Source organism: Festucalex cinctus, chromosome 6 (genome assembly GCF_051991245.1).
Source record: "Festucalex cinctus isolate MCC-2025b chromosome 6, RoL_Fcin_1.0, whole genome shotgun sequence".
Classification (NCBI taxonomy): Eukaryota; Metazoa; Chordata; class Actinopteri; order Syngnathiformes; family Syngnathidae; genus Festucalex; species Festucalex cinctus.
Window position 1 is genome coordinate 18,841,537 of NC_135416.1, and position 24,511 is coordinate 18,866,047.

Sequence of the window (24,511 nt, forward strand, 5' to 3'; positions counted from 1 at the left end):
CATTCAACTACACATTAGATAAGGATAAACGTCCTTATAACTTCATTAACGGCACCCGGCACACAATCAGTGAACAATATACAGGTTTATGCAAAAAAAAAATTGGGACAATATTTGTACAGATGCGCCCCACAATTTAGGGCTGGCCCACAAATAGCAAAACTCTGCATGTAATTGACGGCAATGTTTTAAAAATTATGTACAATTTTACCGATCCGGCCCACTTGCGAATATATTTTTCTCCATGTGGCCCCTGAGCTAATATGAGTTTGACACCCCTGACATACAGTATATAAAAGCCTGAGCCAGCTTCTCTCAAAACAAAAGTGACATGGAACGTGATATTTTTTTCTTTCCGTGCAGAAATTTTTGATGTTCCGGGTTATCAGAACAATTAAATTTTACTTTTTTCTTATAGGCTAAGTACATTTCATAGTTGTTTTATTTGTACTTCAGTGCAGCAGCAGTTGAATCTACTATACCTTCTACTTTACCACTTTTTTTTTTTTTTTTAATTTCTCTTGAAATGAGCTTTTACTCCAAGTTGTTCATAATTTCCCATGTAGCTGAATGAATGAAGACGTCACGCGCTCCCTCCCTCGGGCACCGCTGTGGACAAATCTCCACCCCTTGTGACTCCACAGCTCAACTCCTCTTTCACGGCGTCAAATCAGGCAGCTCGGCGGAATGAGGAGGCGGTATTTGCTTGTCACACTCAAGACTCCCGAGTCTCCAACCGACTTGCCTAGCGGCAGGAAGAGGGATTTGTTTGTCAAAGGGGGCAGACATGGAGGAGACTGGAGCTAGGAGTCCGTACGGGGTTTCGCTCGCTGGAGGAGGCTTGGACATTGTAAAGTTTCTCCGACAACCGCAAACCATTGTGCGGCTACTGAGTTGGGTAAGTGCTGTATTTGGATGTGGGAAGTGGTATGAGAGGTCCTGAGTTTGACACACACAAAAAAATAGTAGTCGGCGCGGTGTGCGAACAGGTGCAGCCGCCCACCCGCCAGGGTGTGTTTTTTTATGAGTTTAGCTTAGCTCGACACAAGCGCAAAGCAGCTTCTTAACTTAAGAGCTGCCTGGCGTCATGTTGCATGCATGCAGCTGTCAGATGACAGCAGTAGCACCCTAAAACCTAAGCTCTTAAATCAAACGCAATTCAATAATTCTGCTACTCTAAACTGTTTCAAATGGATCATTCTGTAGTTTTAAATTCTGTTAGGCTGAAGTGTTGGATAAGACGTGATACAATCAAGTTCTCATTCTAAGTAGAAGTGATAATTGCTTTTAAAATAATAATAATAATAATAATAATAATAAAAAAGACAAATACTGATTCAACTGCTGCTCTGAAATGTATAAATGTACAAAGCCAGCTAGCATTGGCTCAACATTTATGGTATTAATAAAACATAGACATTAAGGGTGCAAAAAAATCGCTTTGAATCAAAAAAATTGTTTAAAAGATGCGCGTGCAGCGAATTGAATCGTTCCACTTTGAAAATAATTCCAGATAATGTATCTAATCGCCTCTTGTTGGAGAGGTATAGCCTATCCTAGAAGGGAATTGTGCATTTACACTACTGGCAAGTTCATTCAAATGTATGTAAATTGACAACAGCAAAAAGTCATTGATCATCTCTTGAACTGAGTGTTACCATATTGAATCGAATCGTAATCCCACTGAGGCAAACCGAATTGAATCGCTCCACTTTCATATCGAATCAGCCTTGAATCATTTCCCGCCCCACATATCAAAAACGCTACCATACCGTCTTTTGTGGAGAAATGCACACCCCAAATAAACATGTTTCCATTGCTTTGCTCACGCTGTGAATTGCATAATGAAAAATGATACATTTGGAAATGAAAACTTACTTAATTTACTTGACAGGTGGATTTTTGAGCTTCAAAAGCTTGTGATTTTTATAAGACAACTCATTTGCCACAAGTCATTCTTGTCGCCAACAATATCAAACAATTCTCTTAAATGTGTCTGGGAATGGGGAATATGTTGCTTCTCTGATTCTGTTACAGTTGTCGTAATTCTTCATGATTATCGTTATCTGCAGCAGGACCTGGAAGCTGCAAACAAATTGTCCGCATCAGGATCAATAAAGTTCTCTTAAAAAAAACAAAAAAACAATTCTATCTCAGTATGAAATCTAGTCGTGTTTAGTTGAACCCAAATCGAATGGTCAAGACTTACTCTGTTGTATGAATAGCAACAGGTGGATAAACAGGTTAATTGTACCTTCTGCCATTTGGCAGAAGAAAATTTCATTATTCTGCCTGTTGCTATCTTAGATTGATTGACACGGATGTAACTTCAGTAAATCAATAATCATTTGGGTATTAATTTAGCGAAATTAGGTAATTTCTTCCAGCACAATAGATGAGCTCTCACAGCATAGTAAATGATTGTGCACCTGGAAGCATCACACTGTTGATCATCATCATCACCTGTTACTTTTTTTTTTCTTTCTTTTTTTTTTTTGGTCTATGGTCTGGGTCCCATTATAGAACGGCCAAAATGAACCCCAACCTGGCAAGCTCAATAATGCACGCTGTCTTTACCCCCTGACTGATGTGAGGAAGCAGGTTGTAGGATTAACGTTTGAACTATTCAGAGCACTTTCATTCCGACGCCGACTATCCTCGGCTTGCTCTCTGTAGTGAATTTCACAGACTTATGTCACCAAGTTTAAAATGTTACCCGTGGTGGGTGAGGACAGAATGTGCTCGGAGCTGTGAGTGTATATGTTTGTGTGCATGGGGATACAGTCAATGGTGAGTGTGAGTGTGCGCATGTTGTAAACAGGGGCTTTTTTTTTTTTTTTTTTTTGTGTGCAGGTAAGGTGATATCTCTGCCTGGCTGAACCTCCTTTTCAGTTTATGTCTCATCTCTTTCACCAACACACATGCACACAGGACCTTTCAACTGTGACTTTTCACTAAATCTACCGAGGCTAGATAACATTATTAGTGGTCATTTTCGTTTTAATATCGGTGAGTCATTAACTTATGTTAGTTTTCAAATAGAAGTTCCATTTAGCCTAAAATGGTCATGATTGAAAAGCACCACAAAGCTGCCCAACACCCTGAATTTGATCAAAATTATTTGAGAAAAAATCCACAAAACTTTGAAATAAAACCCACCGGAGCCAGGCCTTGGTTGTGGGACTTGAAAGTGTGAACCTGGTGGCCAGGTTCCCCCAGCACTCCAGCACACGCGACCCGACCGTACACACCTCACCTCAAAGAGATAACGAGGGTCCTGCAAAATTCAGAATCACCAGTTTACATGTATGAATAGAAAGTAACTCCCTATAGATGGTAATGTGATCGACCCCTGTCAAAACCGCGACATATGGACAGCGCAATGTCATTTCCACTTCTTATCTTCTACCATTGATAAAAAAATAAAAATAAAAAAATAAAAAACACTATCTAATGAAGGAGGTCTGTTTCCTCCTCGCTCCAAAGCTCTATTATTACACTTCATCAAGCTTTCGCCATTTTTGTTTATACTCTGCTTGTGTGTTTCCGGTGGGTAGCGCATGTACACGCGAAGCTGCCACGCATATAAGTATTTTATGAACTCAAAAGACGAAGATTCCTTGCGAATAAAGTATCCGCAGAAAACAAGCCATTCCCTGGTTCAATCGAGGCACTCCAATACACGTTTCTATGAACAAGTATTTACTTTACAAACAGGGTAACCCAGAGGTTTTATTGAAGTTTTTGAAAACCCGAATAAGAGCATACTCAGGCTTCGGTCTCTTCTCTCGTTGTTGATGGATGCCCACCTTTACGAGAGTGCTTTATGACGCACAGCCTCAAATAAATTAGGGATTGACCATCGGCATGGCTGATTAACGATGTCCAGCATTGTGACATTATCGGAATCTGCCATTTTAACGAATCATGCGGCCGTTAATAGCTCAATTTAAAGAAGTGGTAACTTCAGGGAACTAATTATTTAATTGGTGCTGACCCTGTGAACTGTATCTGCACCTTCTGTTTTTGTTTAAAATTTAAACTAAGATAAGAATTTAATACTTAAAGAAACACAAGATTTATGAAAAACTAACCAGCTATTCTGTGAAATGGTTCATTTCAAGTCTTGCCTGAAAAAAATTGTCAATTTATGTTGAGCGATTATGATTTCATAGCACTCTGAATAAATATTATTTTGTTAAGTACTGTATTGGGCATTTTGGACAGTCACGTTATCATCGTGACATATCGCATGCGTAAAATACACATTGAATGACATGTCTGCCAGTGACAACAAAGAACTCACGAGGAATTATTGCATCCCAGGCATCTCATGGATCCCATGGATGCATCCATGTCAAAGGTGGAATTGTGCCTTCCAACAAAAGAAGCACTTCTTCAAAAGTGGTACAGCCACAGAGGACACGCCAAAGATTTGTTTCCAAGCGAAAGCCGGATAAAACTGGCAAATCCAGTTTTTTGTTTTTTTTTTGTTTTTTTTTTCAAATTTTGATGCAGTATTTTCCATTTTAGTGAAAATTACTATCAGCTTCAAATATCGGTTATTGGCATTGGCCCTGGGGGGAGGGCATATCGGTCTATCTCTAGAATAAATACTGAGCACAAACGGAAGTAGGTTTACATCCTTCTCAGGTCGTGTATTTTTTTTTTTTTTCTCCAAGGCTTCCTGTCATAAAGCAGACGAGAGACTGAAGTATCTACCTTTGGTGTGTACATGGACTTTCAAAACACGAATACTACCAATATTTGAGTTTTGAAAGGGTTATTGACTGCATGTAAGCCGAGTCAGTGTGAACGTTTGGCAGTCCGATACCCGGCTACAGAGCCTGGCTCTAGAGATATGGAATGTCAGATTCTTCTTTTATAGTTGATTGCGATGTTGAAAAGGTTATCATTCAAAATAGAATTAGTTTCATTTTCCATCAATAACATGGAATAGTCTTCCCCTTTTTAACATTCCACATATTCCCATTGTTTGTATCTTTTGTCTCCTCCTACCCACGAGGCCAAAAGCCCCTCTCTGTCCTCCTCCCAGACCTCATTATGAGCTGTTATTAGGGAACTGCTGCATGGTTTCTCTGCAGTCACAAGGCTTGCAGCAGCACTCAGAACTAGGTCACATGATGAGGTGGTTGGTTGGCTGATGTGGACGGCAACCAACCACGGGATGGCCCCAGGAACCTGAGTTAACCATCTTAAATGCCATATTTTTAGGTGCAATGTTGTGTTTTATTCCAGTAAGAAGTGGACAAGGTTTGTCTCGTTATGCGTTTCCTAACTTGTCCCGTTTCCTTGTCTCACTGCAGCTATTTGCCATTGTGGTTTTCGCCTGCATCACCACCGAGGGCTACATCAACCCTGTGTACAGTGCTGAGCCAAAGTGCATCTTCAACCAAAATGACTCGGCATGTCACTACGCCGTCGGCATCGGTGTGATCGCGTTCCTCGCCTGTGTTGGCTTCCTGCTTCTGGATGTTTACATGCCTTTTATGGGCAATGCACAGCAAAGAAAATATGTAGTGATGGCAGACCTGGGATTTTCCGGTGAGAACATCACATCAACTATTATGTGTCACAACTACAAACTATAATGTATAAGCAAGATCACCTGGGTTTTTATTCCTTCATACAGTAGTTTTGAGATGCTAGAAACCAATAGTGATCACTTTTTTTTTTGCCGATTTACCGCTAGCTCACTACTCCCTTGACAGAGAGTGTCAGTGTCCCATAATGTGAGACAAACCACTCACTGTTACCCTGGTATCACAAAACGTATTATTCATTGTTTCAATCAGCATCAGATGATGCTGAGTGAGCATGGCGGAGATTGAGGATGACCTCACAGATTCTCTATAAATGCATCCGCTGGACATGACGGTGCTTGCTCGACATTCTTTATGGGAGCAAACAAGTGCAACTGTGAACCTTGTGGTCATTTGAGATAATTGCATCACGGAAGACATCCTCCACTGTTTTTTTTTTTTCCACTGGTTGGAGGTCAGCCAAGAATGGCTTCTCTGCTTGCCGAAACACAACTGTAGGTGACCATCCGAAACAAAAGTAGGCTGCTTTGTAGATTGTATTTGCCATTAAACACTAACAGGATGATGATTATATTAAGTACAATGGGTTCCATTGGTGAGTTCAACATGCGTTCAAATAGGATCAATATGCTTTTAGCGAAAAATAGGACTTTAAAATTTGTATACGTTTTCCCTAAGTTTATTACCTTCCTTTCACAGCAATTTCTCTTGGCTTCACTGCTTACACTGTGACATGGGTGTCAAACTCATTTTCATCGAGGGCCACATCAACATAATTGTTGACCTTAAATGGCCACGTGCAACTCTCACAGTAGAAATGTAACCGAATATAATGTCAAATAAATGTAACATCTCCTTTATGTTAAATTAAAGTGATACTTTACTTATTTAGCCATTTTTGGCAGTCAAACATTAATATTTTGCCTAAAATAAATTTTATATTTTCATTATTTTTTTTAGGTACATTTAGTACTTTAAAAACACATTTTGCAACTTGCTGTCGACTGAAAATGACATCACAAGAGCTCAGGTAACCCATCACAGCCTAGCTTGTGAATGTCATATGACCGAACCTTGAAAACAGGTGAGCTGTGATTGGTTACCTGAGCCCTTGTGATGTCATTTTCAGTCGGCACCAAGTTGCAAAATGGGTTTTTAAAGGTACTATTTGTACGTGAAAAATAATGAAAGTATCAAATTAATTATAGACAAAATATTAACTTTTTATTGCTATAATTTGCTAAATAAGTGAACCATCACTTTAAGCTTTTATTTGTGTATATCGCGTATTCAAAGTACAAATATTACATATGCATTTGCATAGCTCGTAAATTCTTTTAATTTGCAAACCGACATGACCTGAACGATCAAACTAACCAAATGAAAACAGAAAAATATCAAACACTACTTATGGCATGAACTTAAATTTGTTTAAAACTTGTGAGTGACCCTGATAAGTGCTGGACAGAAAATAGATGGACGGCAGTTGAGGATCCTTTTGAAATGAATTTCATTTCTCTTTTTCCAGTGATTTCAACTTGGCAGGTTTGAATTTCCCATGCTGTATGTGTACTCTTATCAGGTGTCTGGACTTTTCTGTGGTTTGTGTGCTTCTGCTTGCTGGCCAGTCAATGGAGTCGCACACACGATGTCAGTGGAATCCCGCAAGATGCTGGACGTGCAACAGTGGCCTTTTCGTTTTTCTCCATCGCTACCTGGGTGAGCAAGGCAACTGTTTATTTTTGTCCCCCCTGACTCGTAGTGACCCACGAGCTCTGATTTTATTGTCCAGGGAATCCTAACCTACTTCGCCTTGGCTCGCTTCCGCCGAGGCGCAGACGACATCACCATCCCGACCTATACTGAGCAACCTACGGACGAACGCACCCCGTACCCACCGACCTACGCCCCCACCTCCTATAACCCCACGCCATACACCCCCACCACCTACAGCGCCTATCCCACCATACCCGACTTGAGTCAGCAGCCTGCCTTCACCCCAAACCTGCAGCCGACGCCCGACTACCAGCCGCCCAATTACTGATGCGAAGGGCAACCTGTATGACCGCATCAGAGCTCCAACGTGTCGGAGACGCGTCTCCATTGATGAAATGGCTTCTCATGGGATTTCACACTTCTGTAATTGTTCAAGAACTGCATGCAAGTTAATAGAAGAGGGACAGTGCTGGAGGCTCTCTGGTCTGTGATCAGATCTTCACATCGGACTGCACGCTGACATTAGATGTAATCTTTGGATCAGCTGACCTCTGTGCTACGACACAATTCTTACCTCAAGCAGGCTGATTGGCTGCAGAATGTACCCAGGATTTTAGAGTACTGTTAGGACACTGCCAATTCAGAGTTGGTAAATCCAGGTCCAGAAATTAAAAACCCTGCCACTCTTTGGCTTTAGCCACAGGTGCTCGCTAGCTAGCTAGCTAGCTAGCTAGCTAGCTCCTTAGCTACTAGCTCCTATGGTGCTTGTTTACCTGCTAGCTAGCTATAGAGCTCCCTAGCTACTAGCTCCTATGGTGCTCGTTTACCTGCTATGGAGCTAGCTCGCTAGCTAGCTAGTTAGCGTCATTGGCTAAAATCAAACTCTGGTAGGTTTTTTACTTTCTGGACCTGGATTTGCCACCTCTGTGCCAATTACAATTGATGAGATCAACACCACGTGTTTGTCTTATATTTGTACAGATTTCTGCGTGAAAGTTGCCATTTTAATTGCTATGTAATAGAACTTATTTTCATGTCCCAATAATTGAAAAGTCTTTATTAACCGTGAACAACTCGCAAGATATTAAAGTAGATAGTAAAAGTAGTTATGGCAATATCGGTGGGAATGATTCTTCTGTTTATTGTTTAATATTGAGATTAAGTTAAGACATATTTTAAAACATATAGACACTTTTAAGGTCCTTTTTCATAGCCTTTCTTATATTTTAGCCTTGGCCACAAAATAACTATCCAAAGACACCTGCTTGTATGAAATTTCCCCTTTAAACTTGTGGCTGGAATTGAGATAGTAACGGTGGGTGGGAGTGCAGATAATGTTGCACCCATTTAACAGTAACTAATTAACAAGAGAAGTGTTTCTTTTGGAGCAACTAACAAAAGTACTCTTCATGCAAACTCACTTTGACATTAAGTCACACTACTGTACACTTGACAAGGTCATAATACAAGTGTCAAGTTACAATACGTGTGTACACTTCAGCTTGTGCCTTTTGGTTATATATACTATTATTATGGCAATATACCTATTTGGATCTATGTTGAGCTTGAATGATTAACCCAGAGTTCAATCTCATTGTGTTGGGAGTTTCCTCAATAACGATCATGAAAATACTCATTTGCCCTCTGGGTCCCAGAAAGAGTAAAAACAAATAATCTAAGCTTATATAAAGACAAACTGAAGTTTCAGTGTATTAGTTCAGTTCTTTAAGCCTGTGCAGCCATGTAACAAATCAACTGGCTTGTGTGTAGCCTACAGTATGTAATTAATTGTAACCTCGCCAAGTTTTGAGTTGGTGTGAATTTTATTTTGAAAGGAGTACCTGAAAGCTGGAAATAACATGACTGTAAGAGGTTGTTAGAATGAATACAGATGTATACATATTGTTTTCTGTCTTAAATGATTCATGTAAAGACAAAAATCATATGGATAACCTTGTATTAAGAAAAAAATATAAAAATCAATTTAGATAAGGAAGTTATTGTCAAAATGTTTTGGGATAGTGGAATGAATGAAAAAAGTTCATTTGTCTTTTCCAGCTAATAGACAGATATCCACACACCCCTAACAAGTCCCTTCGACTAAAAATTTGGCCAAGGTAGAAATACATTTAACTGTACAACTATTGGTATCAGTGACTCACAATCACACGTTATTTACCCTTTGTTGAGCCAATAAAATGTGTATTGTGCATTCCTTTAAAGCACATTAATTTGGGTACAAGAAAGGCACCAAAGTTTAGCAGAGGCCATAAGCAGGGTTGGCAAATCCAGGTCAAGAAATTAAAACCCTTTGGCTTTGGCCAAATTGCAATTCTAAAAACCTCACAGGAACTGTTTAAGGTGTGAAACCTGCATATAAATACATCAACACACATGATATGTACCGACACATTTTATGCAGCTCATAAATGAACAACAAATCAATACTCCAAATTAATTTTAAACCAATGCCCAGTCTGTTGTTAAAATGCATTTTATGCTCATGTGCATCACATTGTGTACCGGTGTTTCTATAAAAGTTAATACTGTCCATTGGCCACTAAAAAAGCTGAGTTGTTTAGAAAAAACAGAAGATTAAACTCAACAGAAATGTACCCAAAACTAACATGCAACCTAAGCTTTACATAAAAAAGATAAAAGTAGACAAATTGTAGAAAACAAACAAACAATACAGTTACACAATAACTTATAACAAATATCTTAGTGCATGTACTGAAAAAACACTATTACTATATCTTAACGGAACCTAAATAATGTACCCATGTCAGCATTTATGAGAATGGGATTTCACCACAAATATAATTGATTCAATTGGAATTGAAAGCAATGAGACTTTGCTTCAAAACACACAGCAGCTAAATTTCAAAACATACATATTTCAGCAACTGTATGTGTTCAGAGGTGGAGGGAAGAGAAAAGCTTCTTGGGAATTCCCGAGTCCGCAAGTTTTCCATTAAGTGCATGTTGAGGAGTTTCATCCCTGAAGGAAGGCCGATTTTCTTTGGTCGCCCTCAGATTTCCGTAACACTTTCGACAGACTGCCTGGTATTTGTCAGCTCCGCCTATCACTTCCACCTGTGGACGGCAGGAAACGTGATGGGTAATGCAAAAATAAACCTAACGTATCTCCTTAGTTGTACGCTCACCTCTGTCTCCGCTCCGATCCTCTTTGTGTAGGCCGCTTCTTTGTAACATTGCATGCAGACGGCGTGAAGCTTCACCACGCTTTCCGCCAGAGGGACAAGGTTCAAGATGTTTCCAAATGGCTACAAAAATGCACAAGAGGTTAGCTGACCCCTGAATAAACATCTTTATGAGGAACAATAAGCGCAATGCGTCAAAACACATTACTGCTCCATCATTAGACAATGAAGTACATTTGTCAGAAAAGAAAGAAAAGTCACCATTCTCTGGAAGGTCCCATCCAAGGCAGCAACAATAACCGTTTTGCCCAAATTGGCCATCTCCTCACAAAACTCCACTGTGTCTGGGAACTGCAGTGATGCGAAAAACAGTTGAATGGTAAAGTAGGACTCCACTGCCACACCAGTCCATGCACAAATGGTGTCAAGTTGAAAAAAAAAAAAAAGTACACTTACAAACTGCCCTTCATCAATTCCAATGACGCAGCTTTGCAGAGCCAATGACTTCACATCTTTCAAACAGTTTGCAACTACTGCCTCCATTGTGTTTCTAAAGGGGCGTACAAGGTCAAGTTAATTCTTCGCATGTCCTAAACATGCCAAATGCATTTTTTTTTTAAGCAATAAAATGCCACTAAGCTGATGCTGAAAATCTAAACACAACATAGTGACTTCCACAAGAAAATTGTTTTGCAGCATAAAACATATTAAAAAAAAAATAGCGGATCCATTACTTATCATGTGTGGCCATGCCGAGGTCCAAATAACGTGTATCTTTGGCGTATTTGATCACCAAGCAGCTGTACTGCGCTATTTGGAAACGCCGCACCCTTCGCATCAATTCAGTGCTGCAAAGAAGAAGAAAAAATCAGACATGTCATTAATGCAAGTTTTGCAGAAATAAATACATATAAGGAACATTTTCAATATAACACTGTATTTTAACGTTGTCCATTAAAATGATGGTATTTTTTTGAGGTGGTAAAAATTGCCATTGCACATTTGAGGGCAGGAGTGACATGTCGATGCCTGAAATGGCGGGACAGATTGAAAAAGTGAAAAAAATACTGTTGTTTCCACATTTGAAACAACACACATGAAACGAGGGTGCAACACAGAGGATTTTAAACGAACCACGTATAAGATTACCTTTTGCCTGAAAACATCGGACCAAATATGACCTGTGAAAAACAATGGCCGGGAGACAGTTAGAGGAACACATTTACGGAATTTATGGAATATAACGTCACTACGTGCAAATACACTGCAGCCACAAAAGAAATGTGAAGATTAACATTAACAATTTCGGCTCGTTTTGATGAAAACAAATTGCAGCTATGTCTAACCTGTATTTGCCCCTGGACTTTCCTCGGAGAATTGGGGAAAACTTTAGGAAAATCCATACAGTCCATTTGTTTGAGGAGCAAAACAAAAATAGACAAACTTAAAAGACACAAGTAGCGACTGCTCTCAAACAATACATTAAACAAGCGCGCTCCTTTGAGTACATCCGCCCGGCCAGTTCTCAAACGGAAATGAATTTGACCAATTGGCTGGGTTTCTGAATGGCCACATGATTTTCTAGCCAATGAGGACTGAAACGGTGCCACCGACTGTGCGCCCCTTTAAAACCTTGTACAAAAACATTCACGAGGTATGTTCAAAAATAGTGCTGGAAGGCCAACGCGCATTGCTACACTCAGGCCGTTCGGAAACTCGGAGCGTTGTTTAAATGTGCCAACAATCATACGGTTATTCAGTGTCCCAAAAAAGGGAGCAACTAATCCCAGAGTGTCAAATGGAAACAGTTCAAGCTGTTACAAATTGTAACACACTGCGTTCGGAAATGAATGAGAAGGGAGCGCGCTTTGTTTCCCTGAACATAAGGTAAATTAACGAATGCACCCACAGTCGTACTAAATTTATTTATTTATTTATTTATTTATTTATTTATTTATTTATTTATTTATTTATTTATTTGTTTGTTTGTTTGTTTGTTTGTTTGTTTGTTTGTTTGTGTATTTATTAATTTAGAGCATTGTTTGATCTCGTTACGATACGATCAACACTAAAATAGTATGAAAATAATTTACTTGCTTGTAGGCTATGTTATGAACCGAGTTCCAAAATATAAAATAAACTATGAAGGGTTCTGATGAAAGAGGATTATGTTCATTGACAAATATAGTCAAGACTCTCAGGACGTCAAATTTAAGGTCACGGGTTAGCTAAATTTTGATGTCTTTTTTGTTTAGTTTACGTAATTATTTTAACTCATCTTTAGTATTTAATTTCTAATGTAATTTAATTCTAACTTGTCCCCACAAAAATAATAAGAGAAGCTTCTGCTTGACCACGGGATATAGATTCTATTTTCAGTCTCTCAACACATATTTCTCCAGTGAATGGAAAGCAATGTTTTACTCTATGGGTCTAAAGTCCAAAACCGTTCAGTGAGTTCACCTTCAATGGTTGGCTTGGTCATCGATCAAGAGAGCTTCAACAAGGCTGCTTCAAGAGATAGAAAATGAAGTCCTGGACTACTATGAAGAAAGATGTAAGACTGTAATGTAGATCATGTGTTATTTGTATTGTACTTGCCTTGTGAGAGAGACCGAGATTGGCGAGCGTGAGATTGTGTTAAAATAGCATAATGATAACCTGACCACGGCATAGCAGAGGAGGGCGCTGTTTACCCTATTTTACCGCAACTCCGCGAAATGATGGCGGACGCCGTGTGCTGTTTCATGGCGTCCCGGCTGGATTTGCCTCAGTCACCAGCATGCTGAACCACTGCCTGTGTAACTACCAGGAGCTCGAGAGGCAGTATTCACCCAGCCGGTGGTCGCACAGGATGGCGGCGGACGACGTGATCAAGGCCCACGTCAAGACTTTAAAGGAAGGTTGGTCGCTAAAAGTTCAACTTAACCTCGAACATAGGTTGTAGTTAAACGTACACAGAAACCCGGTTCATTGTGACACGATCGAGCCATTGAAGAAACAGGAAATGTAATTCATTATAAAAACCGTGGCAACTATTGTGCTTGTCTTGAGTATTTTCGCCCATTAATCATAGTCATAAAAGACACAAGATTCACGAGTGGAAGATGTTTGAATTATGTATCGACAGGTGTTTGTAATCTGATACGAGGAACACAAAAATATTCATTTAATATAGTACACTTATAGTACTCGCAGTAGATTTATAATTTTGGACTTTCACATACAGTGGATGAGTTTAATTATTCTGCCTGTCACTATAGGTTCCTGGAATAGATAGGCGAATTTTCCAATATATAATTTTCAGACCAATTACGGGTAGGTAAAATGGGACAATTTTCAATAGCACAGTGTTTGGGGTTCACTGTTTTTAATACGTATGATAATACTATTGATGAAATGCTCAACATAATTGAAATGCATAGGGGGATCTTGACTTTGTTTTTATTTTGTTTTTTACCTGCAGGTACAGACCGGGCACGCACTCTGGCTCAAACTCTACTCAATGTGCCCTATGGAGAAGGTGAAGGTGAAAAACTGGATGCCTACATCCCCACCACCAACTCTCTTGGTATGCAGCTGTCCCGACTCTCCAACGTAGTGTCCAGTTAGTGTTGATGATGCTTACCTGTTTTTCAGATGTACCTCTTGTTATTTACCTTCATGGAGGATACTGGCAGTTCCTCAGGTATGATGTTTTGCGCATCAAAATCACGGGGTCAGGATTATAACACTGTAGTGTAATTTTTTTTTTGCATTTTTTATTGTACTATAGCTTATTTTTATTTTGTTTCATTTTTTTTAATAGGTGTGTTTTTGTTAGTTTTTGTAGTAGGCTTATTGGTTTTAGTATTAGTTTAACTTTTTTATTAACACTGTATATGGAGTATTTGTGAGATTGTACTATATAAAAATAGATGGATCTTTTGTTGTTGTTGTTGTTGTTGTTGTTTTGTTCAGTTTTTTTCATGCTGATGCTTTGTGCTCAAACAGTAAGGAGGAGTCAGGATTCATGGCAGTCCCGCTGATTGATAAAGGTGTAGTAGTGGTGGCAGTTGGCTATGACATCGCCCCTAGAGGTAGGTAGTCAATTCCCGATGTTTGTCCATGTCTGGATTTACACTGCATGGTTCAAGTGACACAATTTCTGCTCTCAAGTGGCACAGATATTCATATATCAGATATTCTTCCAAATGTAGATAAATATCCGATGTGTCCTATACACGTGTATTGCAATTACACAAATCAGAAATTGTAAAACATTCAAATAAATTAGCTATAGTCATTAAATCAGAGATGACCACTTAGATGTGCAGTGTAAACTCAGCCAGCGAGAGAAACAGGATTGTGTGTGAAGAAGCCTACTCTCTTAGGCAATATGGACCTGATGGTTTCTCAAGTACGCAAGAGTGTTGTGTCTGTTGTCCAGCAGTATTCTCATATCAGGTATCCCTCACACTCACTCTCTTTCTGTCATCCTCAACAATACATTTCTCAGTCACATGATATGCCTTGTTATAGTGGTCTGTACCTGTGTGGCCACTCTGCCGGTGCTCACCTGGCTGCAATGGTCCTTTCCACAGACTGGTCGCAGTATAGCATCGTACCTCAAATCAAAGGTGAGCAACTTATTGTGAGGACTTATTGTCCTTGTCATGAAGAAGAATGAGAAAAACTTTCACAACTTGTTTACTTTTCTTTAGGTGCTTTTCTTGTCAGTGGGATCTATGATCTCTTGCCCATCCTGTCTACATACGTCAACGAGCCTTTGAAGATGACCGAGTAAGTATAGAGATGGCCGCCTGTCACTCAGCTCAAAGTCAGCTGGGAAAACCGCCAGCTCACTCGTAACCTTAGGGAGGACAAGAAAATGGATGGATACTACTATACAGGGGTTACTGACAGTGTATTGAATGGGTGTCGGTCTCTCTATGTACATTGTGATTGAAGAGTAAACAATCTAGACTGTACAGTAGTCTGACTTTTGCAACCCTTTAGAAGACAAAATTGGTGAATAATTCCTGTACTTTTTTGTTCTTCTTATTGAAAGAAATTTAATATAATCAATGTATTTTTATGTAGCAGATTTCTTAATCCACTTCTTGCAGTCTTCAAAAGTAAACGATAACATTGATGTTTGCCTAGTTAGTTTAGAATCATCCCGACCGCCATTCTAATGAGAGATCTTGTCTTTTTTTTTTTTTTTTTTACTGATGGCAGGGAGGTGGCCATAAAAAACAGCCCCAGCAAGTTGATCCCTCAGGTCAAGCGCTCCTCCTCTAGCTGCCAAATTGTTGTGGCTGTCGCTGAGAACGACTCGCCGGAGTTTCGCAAGCAGTCAGAGGATTACTACAATGTCTGTATTCTTTAATTAATTGTTCATGACTGGTTTTGCAATTTATGAAGATGCCAAACAGAGAGAGAAATATCTTTTTCTATTTTTGAAGCTGTAATGACAATCTGGCTCTGATAAATAATTTTACACAATTACCATCAGTTGTCTCTTCCCAGGTGATTTCTTTTCATAAACTGCTGTTCTTATGTACAATTTTGACCTTGTTCAAAGAAAACAGTGTGAGAATAAAATATGCAATTTATAAGAAGAAAGCAAGGTTATCAGTATTGTATTCAAGGATAGCCTACTGTAATTACTATCATAAGTTGAGAATTTCACACATTTCTTTACTTTCCTGTGACAAGCACTGCTTAATTTTTGTCCCAGACTTTGAAGGCAACTGGGCTGAGTGTGACCTTGGAGGATGTGTCGAACACGGACCACTTCAGTATCATAGAGCAGCTGGTTGATGGAGATTATCACCTGACAAAGGTAGTTCATTAATCCATTACAAGTTGTTCCCAATTTCTAGAACAACTACCAAATATCTATGTTTAGTCGACAAATGCATACACAAAGAAAACAAAGCTTGAAATTCAGTCCAATGACTTCTTTGAAGGCATCACTGTTACTCTTGCAGCTCCTGTTGAAGATGATGGGGAAGTGCTGAGGTGGACGTGTCATCAACCGACAAACCTCTGAGGAGACTTAATTATGCACCTATTTGGAAATATACTCTGTGGTGATAAAAGAATCCCAGCATCATGTTGAAGTTGACAAATATTCACTGTAGTTACTGTTGTTTGCGTGTTGAAATTGTGTAACAATATTGTATTCCTTGGGGGAACCTGGACAAATACATTGGATTCATGGTTGTCTGTATGCGCTGGCATATTTCTTTTTCTTGTATGCGCAGAACAGTTGATAGTTTTAGTTGGTTTACATTCATATTTTGTTTGTAACAGGGTTGAAAAGCTCAACATGGCTGGAGTTTTGACATTGTTCCTCTGTGACTATGTTTTGTTATCAAGAACACAGACTGAGACGCTTCAGGTTTATAATTTCAGTGTAGCAGTTTGTTGCCTTTATACTCTGCCATTGCTGGTTTGTCTGAGAAGACAACACAACACAATGGGAATATAGCATTTATTAGTCACCTCTGTGGAGCTGTTAACATATTCAGGGATTGTTACATGTAATGATCATCATAGACTATCTTTATGGGTCAGTATAAAATGTCTAAATTTTAATGGAAGTAAGACCCAAATAAAATCAAGAATAGATGCACAAAATCTCACACTGCTTTTATTGCACCTTAACTAATGACATTTGCATGTTTACACATTGCCTCAGTAACTTGATGTCGAAATAAACAAATATTACAAAATTGATGTGTTTTTGTGTTTGCTTCTATTCAAGCTGCAGGATACTTACAAAATTAAGTCTGTAGTACTTGATAACGTAGCCTAACGTTTTTTTTTTTTTTAAATCATAACCCACCCCCTTTTTTTTTTTTTTTTTTTTTTTTTGTCTGTCAAGCAGAAGCCAGAAGGGCGTTAAGTCGCCTTGGGGCAGCAGGAGAAACCGCTAAGTCTTTCCAAAAGAAATACAGTAACTACTAATTAACACCGACCGACATGGAGACGAACATCTATGCCAGGTAAGTAAACATATTTTAAACATCGCAAACATCGTTGCTTTTTTAATAGTGCTAAAGTTGACGGTAAAATTATAAACGCTAGCTGAAGCCTCTCACGTTAGCGCTATGGCGACGTCAAGTGGGCTGAAAACACCTTCAAACTTGTCTTTTTCTGTCATGTGTCGACAGTGCTTAATTCAATCACTGCAGTCGTGACTAGATGATAACGTGGACGCATCATGCTAGCATAACAAACGTAACTGACTGCTGGGACCAAGAAGACACTTTATGAAAATGTGCCACGTCGTAACTTGATTATTTGTTCGGGCGACTTTCATGTTAGGGCTTTCCAGGTTTCGTTTTCAGTGAACCACCACCGTTGCGTGACGGATGTGAATACGTATGCTAGAGGACAGTCGTGTTGTTGCACGTTTAAATCTGTATCTGTAAATCGGTTTTGTTGACCCCCCGCCCCGAGCTTTCAGGTATCCATGGTAACTACTGTGCAGTAATTTCATATAAATACTTATAAGTGCAAAACTAAAATGACCCGAATATAACATTAGAATTACTTTGGTTCGCACGTCTGACAGTTCTCGGGATCGAGAAAAAGTTGGCTTGATGTACAATGTTTGATATTCACTCCTGCCCTCTATGTTAGGGACCGTCTTTAAATTAGATTCACTAGGGTGACGTAGGTATCATCAAATCACCATAAAGCTTTTTTTTTTTTTTTTTTTTTTTTTTAAATTCTGATTTCTGTAGTAGGTGCCAATGATAAGCAGCTACCTATTACAGCTAAAATATTTATCATATCTCTCATTTTGGACAATTTGTGGGGACAAAAATAACCATAAATGTTCACAAATATTCATAAAAAATCAACAAAAACACATTTTCTCATTCTGATTGCTGTAGTAGCTTGCAATGGTATGCAACTACTACAGCTCAAATATTTATCATACCTCTCATTATGGACAAGTTGGGAACATTAAATGGACAAAAATATTCACCAAAAATCAACAAAAACACATTTTGTCATTCTGATTGGAACTAACTATGACAGCTTTTCAGACAGTTCCTAACATAGACTATAGGAGTGAATATCAAACATACAACGTCAAGCTAACTTTTCTCGCTCTTCTAAGCATAGTTCAAATCTCTATATCTAAATTTTCCATATAGGTGTCACACTCTGGAAGTGCGATTGAATAGTTGTTTCTTCCCCGTTATTGGTTGGTGACAAGTCCACGGCGTATCTCGCCTTTTGTGGGATTGACTTCAACTCACCTGCGACCTTATGAGGACAAGTGTTATGCAAAATGGATGGTTTGGCGTCACTAACCTTGTCAGGCTAAAGAAAGTGTGAGGGCACTTCTAGAAAACACTGTCCGTGTATCCTTTTCATTCCTTATAATGTCTTATCCAAGAATCACAAACTACACACGGCTTAGCAAAGTATCCATGCCCAACTGGTTTTTCCAGTTTAATCTTGGTATTATGTCCACTTGTGTGGTTAGAATAGAATCATACATTCATTTTCTATATCCACTTGTCCTGTTCAAGTTGACGGGGAGGTGGGTACTGTATATCCCAGCTTTGGGCAAAAGGCAGAAGATGCCCTGGATTGGTCAATCACAGGGTGAAATTCAGTTCTAGATGGGACCGAGATCTGGAGGGATGCACGCAACAACATGATATCTAATCTGTTCGGCCAAGAAGAGGCCATAGGAGGGGTGCAATCATAGCGAATATGGGTCGTGCTTACACTAGTGACAAGAGCATTCTTTGTTGGTCGACTTGTGTAGGGGGGCGTGTATGTGCACACAAGGAAGCGTGAAGGGCAGGACAGAAATACAGAAGATCAGTTTGTCCTAGAGGCCGTTTTCATTTCGAAAAAAAAAATAAAAAATCCTATAGTATCAAATTGAAATTAGATTCAAACTGTCCATATAATGGTGAAAAATGTTAACTGTATAAAAGTAACATTTTAACTTCAGTAGCTACACGGACAAATTGAAAAAGTTAACTACTGTAATACAAAGTTGCATTAAAATAAGTGGTACACTACAACGGTACCTTAAATTCTGATTTGGACTTCATAACAAAGTAACAAATCTTCCCATTCAGAACAATTGTATTTAGTTGTATTTAATGTATTTTTTGTATTCAACCGCCATAATTGCTGGTTCGGCATCTGCAGATTTTCATATTTGCTGATTTTTTTTTTCTTTCAAAAAATGTTTTTGATGTTTAAAAAAAAAAAAAATGCTACTCTTGGCTCTGAAAGATGCAAGTGCAAAATTAAGTAATTGTCATTAAAAGAGAATAACGAAGTGATGCTGAAGAGTCTCGTGGGACGTGTAAAGCATCTACACTGTATGCGTGTCAGTGTTGCTTGCTGAGAAGCACAACAAAGCCTTGTGATGAACAATGAACAATGAGAACAGCAAGCCATTTGCTAAAATGGCCAATACAGCTCTTTGTTTTCAAGTTTTGTATTCAAAACTTGCCACCATTGTAGATGTATCGAACATTTATCGTAAATGTTTTGGGTCGTTCCAAATTTTGAGGTGTGCTTGCAAATGGAAAGAAACAACCAGCACTCAAAATATTTTAGTTTGAAACCTCTTGTTGGAAGACAGGCTAACAAACCTTCGGCTAATTAAACAATACCTCATAATTTTAAGGCTCTTATCATTTTACAACTCCAAACTTAAAGGTTAAAAAAAAGGTAAATTAAACTTTAAAAAAGAAAGAAAACTTTAAAAAAAATCAAAGTCACCCTCTTAGTGTTGTGTGTGCGTGTGTGTGCATATATATATATATATATATATATATATGTGTATATATATATATGTGTGTGTATATGTGTGTGTGTGTGTGTGTGTGTGTGTGTGTGTGTGTGTGTGTGTATGTATATATATATATATCAAACATATTTAATATTAATATAGCAGCTTAGAGTAAGAGTTAAGAGTGGCATTAAATCTTTTTGTTTCACTGTACTTTCTAGAAATTTTGGTAAGCTAGCTTTTATTTCTGTACTGTTTTAAATATCTTTAGTTATATTTTTTTAAAGGGGAAATCAACCCAGAAATGTTTTTACAATAACACACTGCCCCCTAATCAAAACACAGTACAGTATTCTTATTAACTCATTCACTCCCAGCCATTCTCACTGAAGCTCCCAGCTGTTTTACTGGATTTTGACTGATTTTGCAAGGTCTACAGAATATTCGGTTCTATTACTATAAACACATGAAACCCACCAAAAGAAAAACTAGAGTCGCTTCTTTCATCGGGAAAAAAAAGTATATTTGTATTTGTTTCTGTTTTGCAGCAATTAGCATTAGAATATAGCTAAGTTTCATCATTATTTACTTGTACAAACCTGTTGAAAGCATTGGGGAAAAGAGCTTGTTGCAACATGGCCCTGGCTGATCTTTTATACTCTGCTGCCATCTGCTGGCTATTTTTTTGTAATAACTACCATTGCTTAAAGCGACCTCTTCAGGTCAGCTGCATCAAAGCCTTCTGTATGCTCTAATATGAAAAAAACATGCAAAAAAAAAAAACAACAACAACAACAACAACGTATAAATACGTTTTTGGGAGTGAATGTCAAAGTATTAAAAAACTTATTTATATGTTTTTAAGTTTAAATGAGTTAATACTGCAATTGTGGAGTATGAGTTAAACAGCAAACTCTACTCGTTTTTATCCATCTCGGGGCGGCCATTTTGCCACTTGCTGTAGACTGACAATGACATCACAGTGGTTCAGGTCTCAGGTAACAACCAATCACAGCTCAGCTGTTTTCAAAAGCTGAGCCGTGATTGGTCGTTACCTGAGTTCTGAGCAACTGTGATGTCATTTTCAGTTGACAACAAATCTTGCCTTGCTGGGAGCTCATCACCCCTAAACTTGTGATCCTAGAACCGCCCTCGCATCCTCCCCGGTCCGAACTGCCCGACGAGGATGAAGCCAACCCTTCCATGAGCACATTGGGCATCGCCGTCCGAGGCCTCCCCTTGGCCTTGTCATCCATGACGCAAGCTGCGACGTCGGACTCTCGCATCAAGCCCAAATGGCGGGCGATCGCCGTGGTCACCCTGCTGGCTTTCGTGCTCATGTTGTACTTGCACCACCTGGGAGGGGACGCAGACGCTCCAGCCAGCCCTTCCCACCGCAACAGTCTGCAAATGTATCATCGGGGCGATGGCCACATGTTCCGGAACACTCCCAGACAAAATAGGCTGCAGAGAAGGGGAAAACCTTACAATGACACGTACCCTCTAAGTCCGCCCGTGAAGACCAACGATGGCGTCAGGTACCGCATCGGAGTCATTGCGGATCTGGACACGGCGTCACATAGCCCCAAGGACCAGACGTGGTTCAGCTACATGAAAAAGGGTCACGTGACCGTTTCGGAAAGCGCCGACGCACTGCATGTGGAATGGGACGAGGAGACGATCACGCTGGAGAGTCACCTGGCAGAGAAAGGACGAGGTTGAACATCACTTTATGGCAAAATTCAATTACAATTTCAATTATTACACTCCACAATTACAAAATCAGCATAATCATAAAAAAAAGCTTCTTAATACTAATTGTTTTAGTTGTTTAAATTTATATATTTGCACTTTTTTTTAAATGTTGAAACAACTAATTTAATACATTTTATTTCATCCAAAACGAACTTGCATAATTATAGTGTTTCAAAGATTTTTGTTTTGATATTTTTATGTTTCAGCATTTTTTTTGTTTTGTACCAAAAAAAAAAATCGTTTTTGTCAACATAGATAAATATATGTAAATATTTATTATTATAAATTCTGTTTTGTCTAAAAGGAACTTACTATAGTGTTTCTTTTTTTTTTAGGACAATAGTTCTTAATATTCTTAAGTTTGTAAACATTTTCTTGTTTTATACCAAAAAATAAATGATCATCCTACTGCACAGTAGGATGATCTTAAAAAAATATATATTGTCATTATTATTATTATAAATATATATATAATTATGAATTATGTTTGGTCCGAAACTAACATAATTATAGTGTTTCTATTTTTTTTTTAAATTGGTCTTAATATTTTTAAATGTATAAACATTTTCTTGTTTTATACCAAAAAAATAAATGATCATCCTCCTGCACAGTGCACAAGCTGCACTTCAACTTCAAATTTTTGCCAACAAAAACAAATCTATATATTATTATAGATATATATTATTATTGTAAATTCTGTTTGGTCCAAAACTTACACAATTAAAGTGTTTTTATTTTTTTAATTGGTCTTAATATTTTTAAATGAATAAACATTTTCTTGTGTTATACCAAAAAATAAATGCTCGTCCTACTGCACACAAGCTGCACTCCGACTTCAAGTTCTTACCAACAAAAATAAATATATATTATTATAAATATTATTATAAATTTTGTTTGGTCCAAAACTCATTATAGTGCTTCTGTTTTTTAATTGGTCTTAATATTTTTAAATGCTTACGAATTTTTTTGTTTTGTACCAAAAAATAAATAATTGTTTGAATAATCGTGATTTCCATGATTGCCAAAATAATCGTGATTATTTTTCCACAATCGAGCGGTGAATGATAAAGTCTCGTCCTTTAGGTATGGAGTTGTCTGACCTGGCGGCGTTTAACGGGCATCTGTACAGCGTGGACGACCGCACAGGTGTGGTGTACAGGATTGAGGGCAGGCGGGCAGTCCCCTGGGTTATACTCCCTGACGGCGACGGCTCTGTTTCCAAAGGTCAGCTACATTCTTGGGTGGGCGACGCCCATTCTTGATCCAGTTCAATATTCTAACTTAAGTGTTCATTTGTAGGTTTCAAAGCAGAGTGGCTTGCAGTTAAAGATGAGCAACTATATGTTGGCGGTCTTGGCAAGGAGTGGACCACCACAACTGGAGAGGTAGTCAACCACCACCCAGAATGGGTGAAAGTCGTCGGTTACTATGGCGACGTCGAGCATAAAAACTGGGTGCCCTACTACAACGCCCTGCGGAGCGCCGTGGGGATCAAACCACCAGGTCCTGATAGTTCCCAGTTCCATCAATCTCGTTATTGATTCATTCATGCAAGGTGTGAATTGTTGGTCTACTGCAGGCTACCTTATCCACGAATCCGCAGCATGGAGCGAACGGCTTCAGCGTTGGTTCTTCCTCCCTCGCCGCGCCAGCCACGAGCGCTACGAAGAGAGTGCAGACGAGCGGCGCGCTACCAACTTGCTGCTGTCCTGCCGGGCTGATTTCAGCGACATAAGGAGGCGTCGCGTCGGACCTCTGAACCCCACGCACGGCTTCTCCTCGTTTAAATTTGTCCCCGACACAGACGATCAGATTGTTCTGGCCCTGAAATCCGAGGAGGACGCAGGCCGGATCGCCTCCTACATCATCGCGTTTACGCTCGACGGCCGGGTGCTGATGCCCGAGACAAAGATCGGAGATGAGAAGTATGAAGGCCTGGAGTTTATTTGAAGCTGACAAGGCTGCTTATTAGATTTTTTAAAACATGACCCCTGGTATTGTCATAATGAGGAATGAAAAGACTGACTTCACTAATATAGGCACACTGGTATGTTTGATCAATGTTATCATTATTTAATCAGAAAAAAGATGCAATTTGTCTCCTGTGTGTGAACTCTGCTGGTCAGACTCTCAGGGGAACATATTGATAGTCAAAACCTGTATAACATATGCACACTATTGAATGTTGATCAACTACTTGAAATGAATGGTCTTACTTGTAGCTTTGTCTTCAGAGGCTATTTTCATATTTATAACTGAGCAGATTTGAAATTTTTATTTTAAAGGAATTCATCCGTAAAGCAAATAAGCAGATTTTTTTTTTTTTAATAAACCATTAATATATTTCTTTTGTATCTAAGCCACACAACTGAATAAATGTATCCCCTATTAGTGATGTGTTTTGGCTTCCTTTGAACGCCTGTCGACTGGATTTGTGCCTAGTGTACTTTTTTTTTTTTTTGTAAACCTTTATACACATCAGAATTTATAAATATGAGAGAACAGATTTTCACGGTTCCATCTTCAGCTTTCTAAATAATACT

General features: G+C 38.9%; 4 protein-coding genes across 9 annotated transcripts; 3 read left to right on the forward strand and 1 right to left on the reverse strand.

The window, feature by feature from the left end:
* The first annotated feature begins 654 nt into the window (after window positions 1-654).
* On the forward strand, window positions 655-9,959 carry syngr2b (synaptogyrin 2b). The gene is made up of 4 exons (XM_077523886.1): window positions 655-898; window positions 5,328-5,565; window positions 7,147-7,283; window positions 7,357-9,959. The coding sequence occupies exons 1-4, from the start codon at window positions 788-790 to the stop codon at window positions 7,606-7,608; spliced, it is 738 nt and encodes a 245-aa protein (XP_077380012.1). The 5' UTR covers window positions 655-787; the 3' UTR covers window positions 7,609-9,959.
* Window positions 9,679-13,328, reverse strand: tk1 (thymidine kinase 1, soluble). 4 transcript variants are annotated; one of them, XM_077523889.1, is made up of 8 exons: window positions 13,141-13,328; window positions 12,908-12,984; window positions 11,594-11,625; window positions 11,179-11,292; window positions 10,901-10,994; window positions 10,706-10,795; window positions 10,448-10,567; window positions 9,679-10,376 (listed from the first exon to the last, which is right to left on the reverse strand). In XM_077523889.1, the coding sequence occupies exons 3-8, from the start codon at window positions 11,608-11,610 to the stop codon at window positions 10,197-10,199; spliced, it is 615 nt and encodes a 204-aa protein (XP_077380015.1). In that variant the 5' UTR covers window positions 11,611-11,625; window positions 12,908-12,984; window positions 13,141-13,328; the 3' UTR covers window positions 9,679-10,196. The 4 variants fall into 4 exon arrangements, with proteins under 4 accessions (XP_077380015.1, XP_077380014.1, XP_077380017.1 ...); XM_077523888.1 differs by having other exon boundaries at window positions 12,908-12,987; XM_077523891.1 differs by lacking the exon at window positions 12,908-12,984.
* Window positions 12,876-17,161, forward strand: afmid (arylformamidase). Its single transcript, XM_077523885.1, has 11 exons — window positions 12,876-13,001; window positions 13,257-13,347; window positions 13,911-14,015; window positions 14,084-14,132; window positions 14,438-14,523; window positions 14,818-14,890; window positions 14,966-15,063; window positions 15,148-15,226; window positions 15,665-15,800; window positions 16,167-16,271; window positions 16,420-17,161. Exons 1-11 carry the CDS (start codon window positions 12,972-12,974, stop codon window positions 16,447-16,449), a joined length of 882 nt encoding a protein of 293 aa, XP_077380011.1. The 5' UTR covers window positions 12,876-12,971; the 3' UTR covers window positions 16,450-17,161.
* A 143-nt stretch (window positions 17,162-17,304) lies between these two features.
* Window positions 17,305-24,359, forward strand: cant1b (calcium activated nucleotidase 1b). Of its 3 annotated transcripts, none has more exons than XM_077523882.1 (5): window positions 17,305-17,439; window positions 21,358-21,930; window positions 23,052-23,192; window positions 23,268-23,471; window positions 23,548-24,359. In XM_077523882.1, the coding sequence occupies exons 1-5, from the start codon at window positions 17,433-17,435 to the stop codon at window positions 23,916-23,918; spliced, it is 1,296 nt and encodes a 431-aa protein (XP_077380008.1). In that variant the 5' UTR covers window positions 17,305-17,432; the 3' UTR covers window positions 23,919-24,359. The 3 variants fall into 3 exon arrangements, with proteins under 3 accessions (XP_077380008.1, XP_077380009.1, XP_077380010.1); XM_077523883.1 differs by lacking the exon at window positions 17,305-17,439 and adding an exon at window positions 17,703-17,912; XM_077523884.1 differs by lacking the exon at window positions 17,305-17,439 and adding an exon at window positions 17,703-17,903.
* The last annotated feature ends 152 nt before the right edge of the window (window positions 24,360-24,511 follow it).

Coding starts and splice junctions, on each gene's coding strand:
- cant1b (XM_077523882.1), top strand. Junction 21,931..23,051: donor CCTGGCAGAGAAAGGACGAG/GTTGAACATCAC, acceptor CTCGTCCTTTAG/GTATGGAGTTGTCTGACCTG. Junction 23,193..23,267: donor CGACGGCTCTGTTTCCAAAG/GTCAGCTACATT, acceptor GTTCATTTGTAG/GTTTCAAAGCAGAGTGGCTT.
- afmid (XM_077523885.1), top strand. CDS start 12,972: ATGAAGTCCTGGACTACTATGAAGAAAGAT. Junction 13,002..13,256: donor GGACTACTATGAAGAAAGAT/GTAAGACTGTAA, acceptor TGTAACTACCAG/GAGCTCGAGAGGCAGTATTC. Junction 14,891..14,965: donor CAGCAGTATTCTCATATCAG/GTATCCCTCACA, acceptor GCCTTGTTATAG/TGGTCTGTACCTGTGTGGCC.
- syngr2b (XM_077523886.1), top strand. CDS start 788: ATGGAGGAGACTGGAGCTAGGAGTCCGTACGGGGTTTCGCTCGCTGGA. Junction 5,566..7,146: donor GGCAGACCTGGGATTTTCCG/GTGAGAACATCA, acceptor TACTCTTATCAG/GTGTCTGGACTTTTCTGTGG. Junction 7,284..7,356: donor TTTTCTCCATCGCTACCTGG/GTGAGCAAGGCA, acceptor TTTATTGTCCAG/GGAATCCTAACCTACTTCGC.
- tk1 (XM_077523887.1), bottom strand. CDS start 11,856: ATGGACTGTATGGATTTTCCTAAAGTTTTCCCCAATTCTCCGAGGAAA. Junction 11,626..11,790: donor AAGTCCAGGGGCAAATACAG/GTTAGACATAGC, acceptor TGTTTTTCACAG/GTCATATTTGGTCCGATGTT. Junction 10,377..10,447: donor GGATCGGAGCGGAGACAGAG/GTGAGCGTACAA, acceptor TGCCGTCCACAG/GTGGAAGTGATAGGCGGAGC.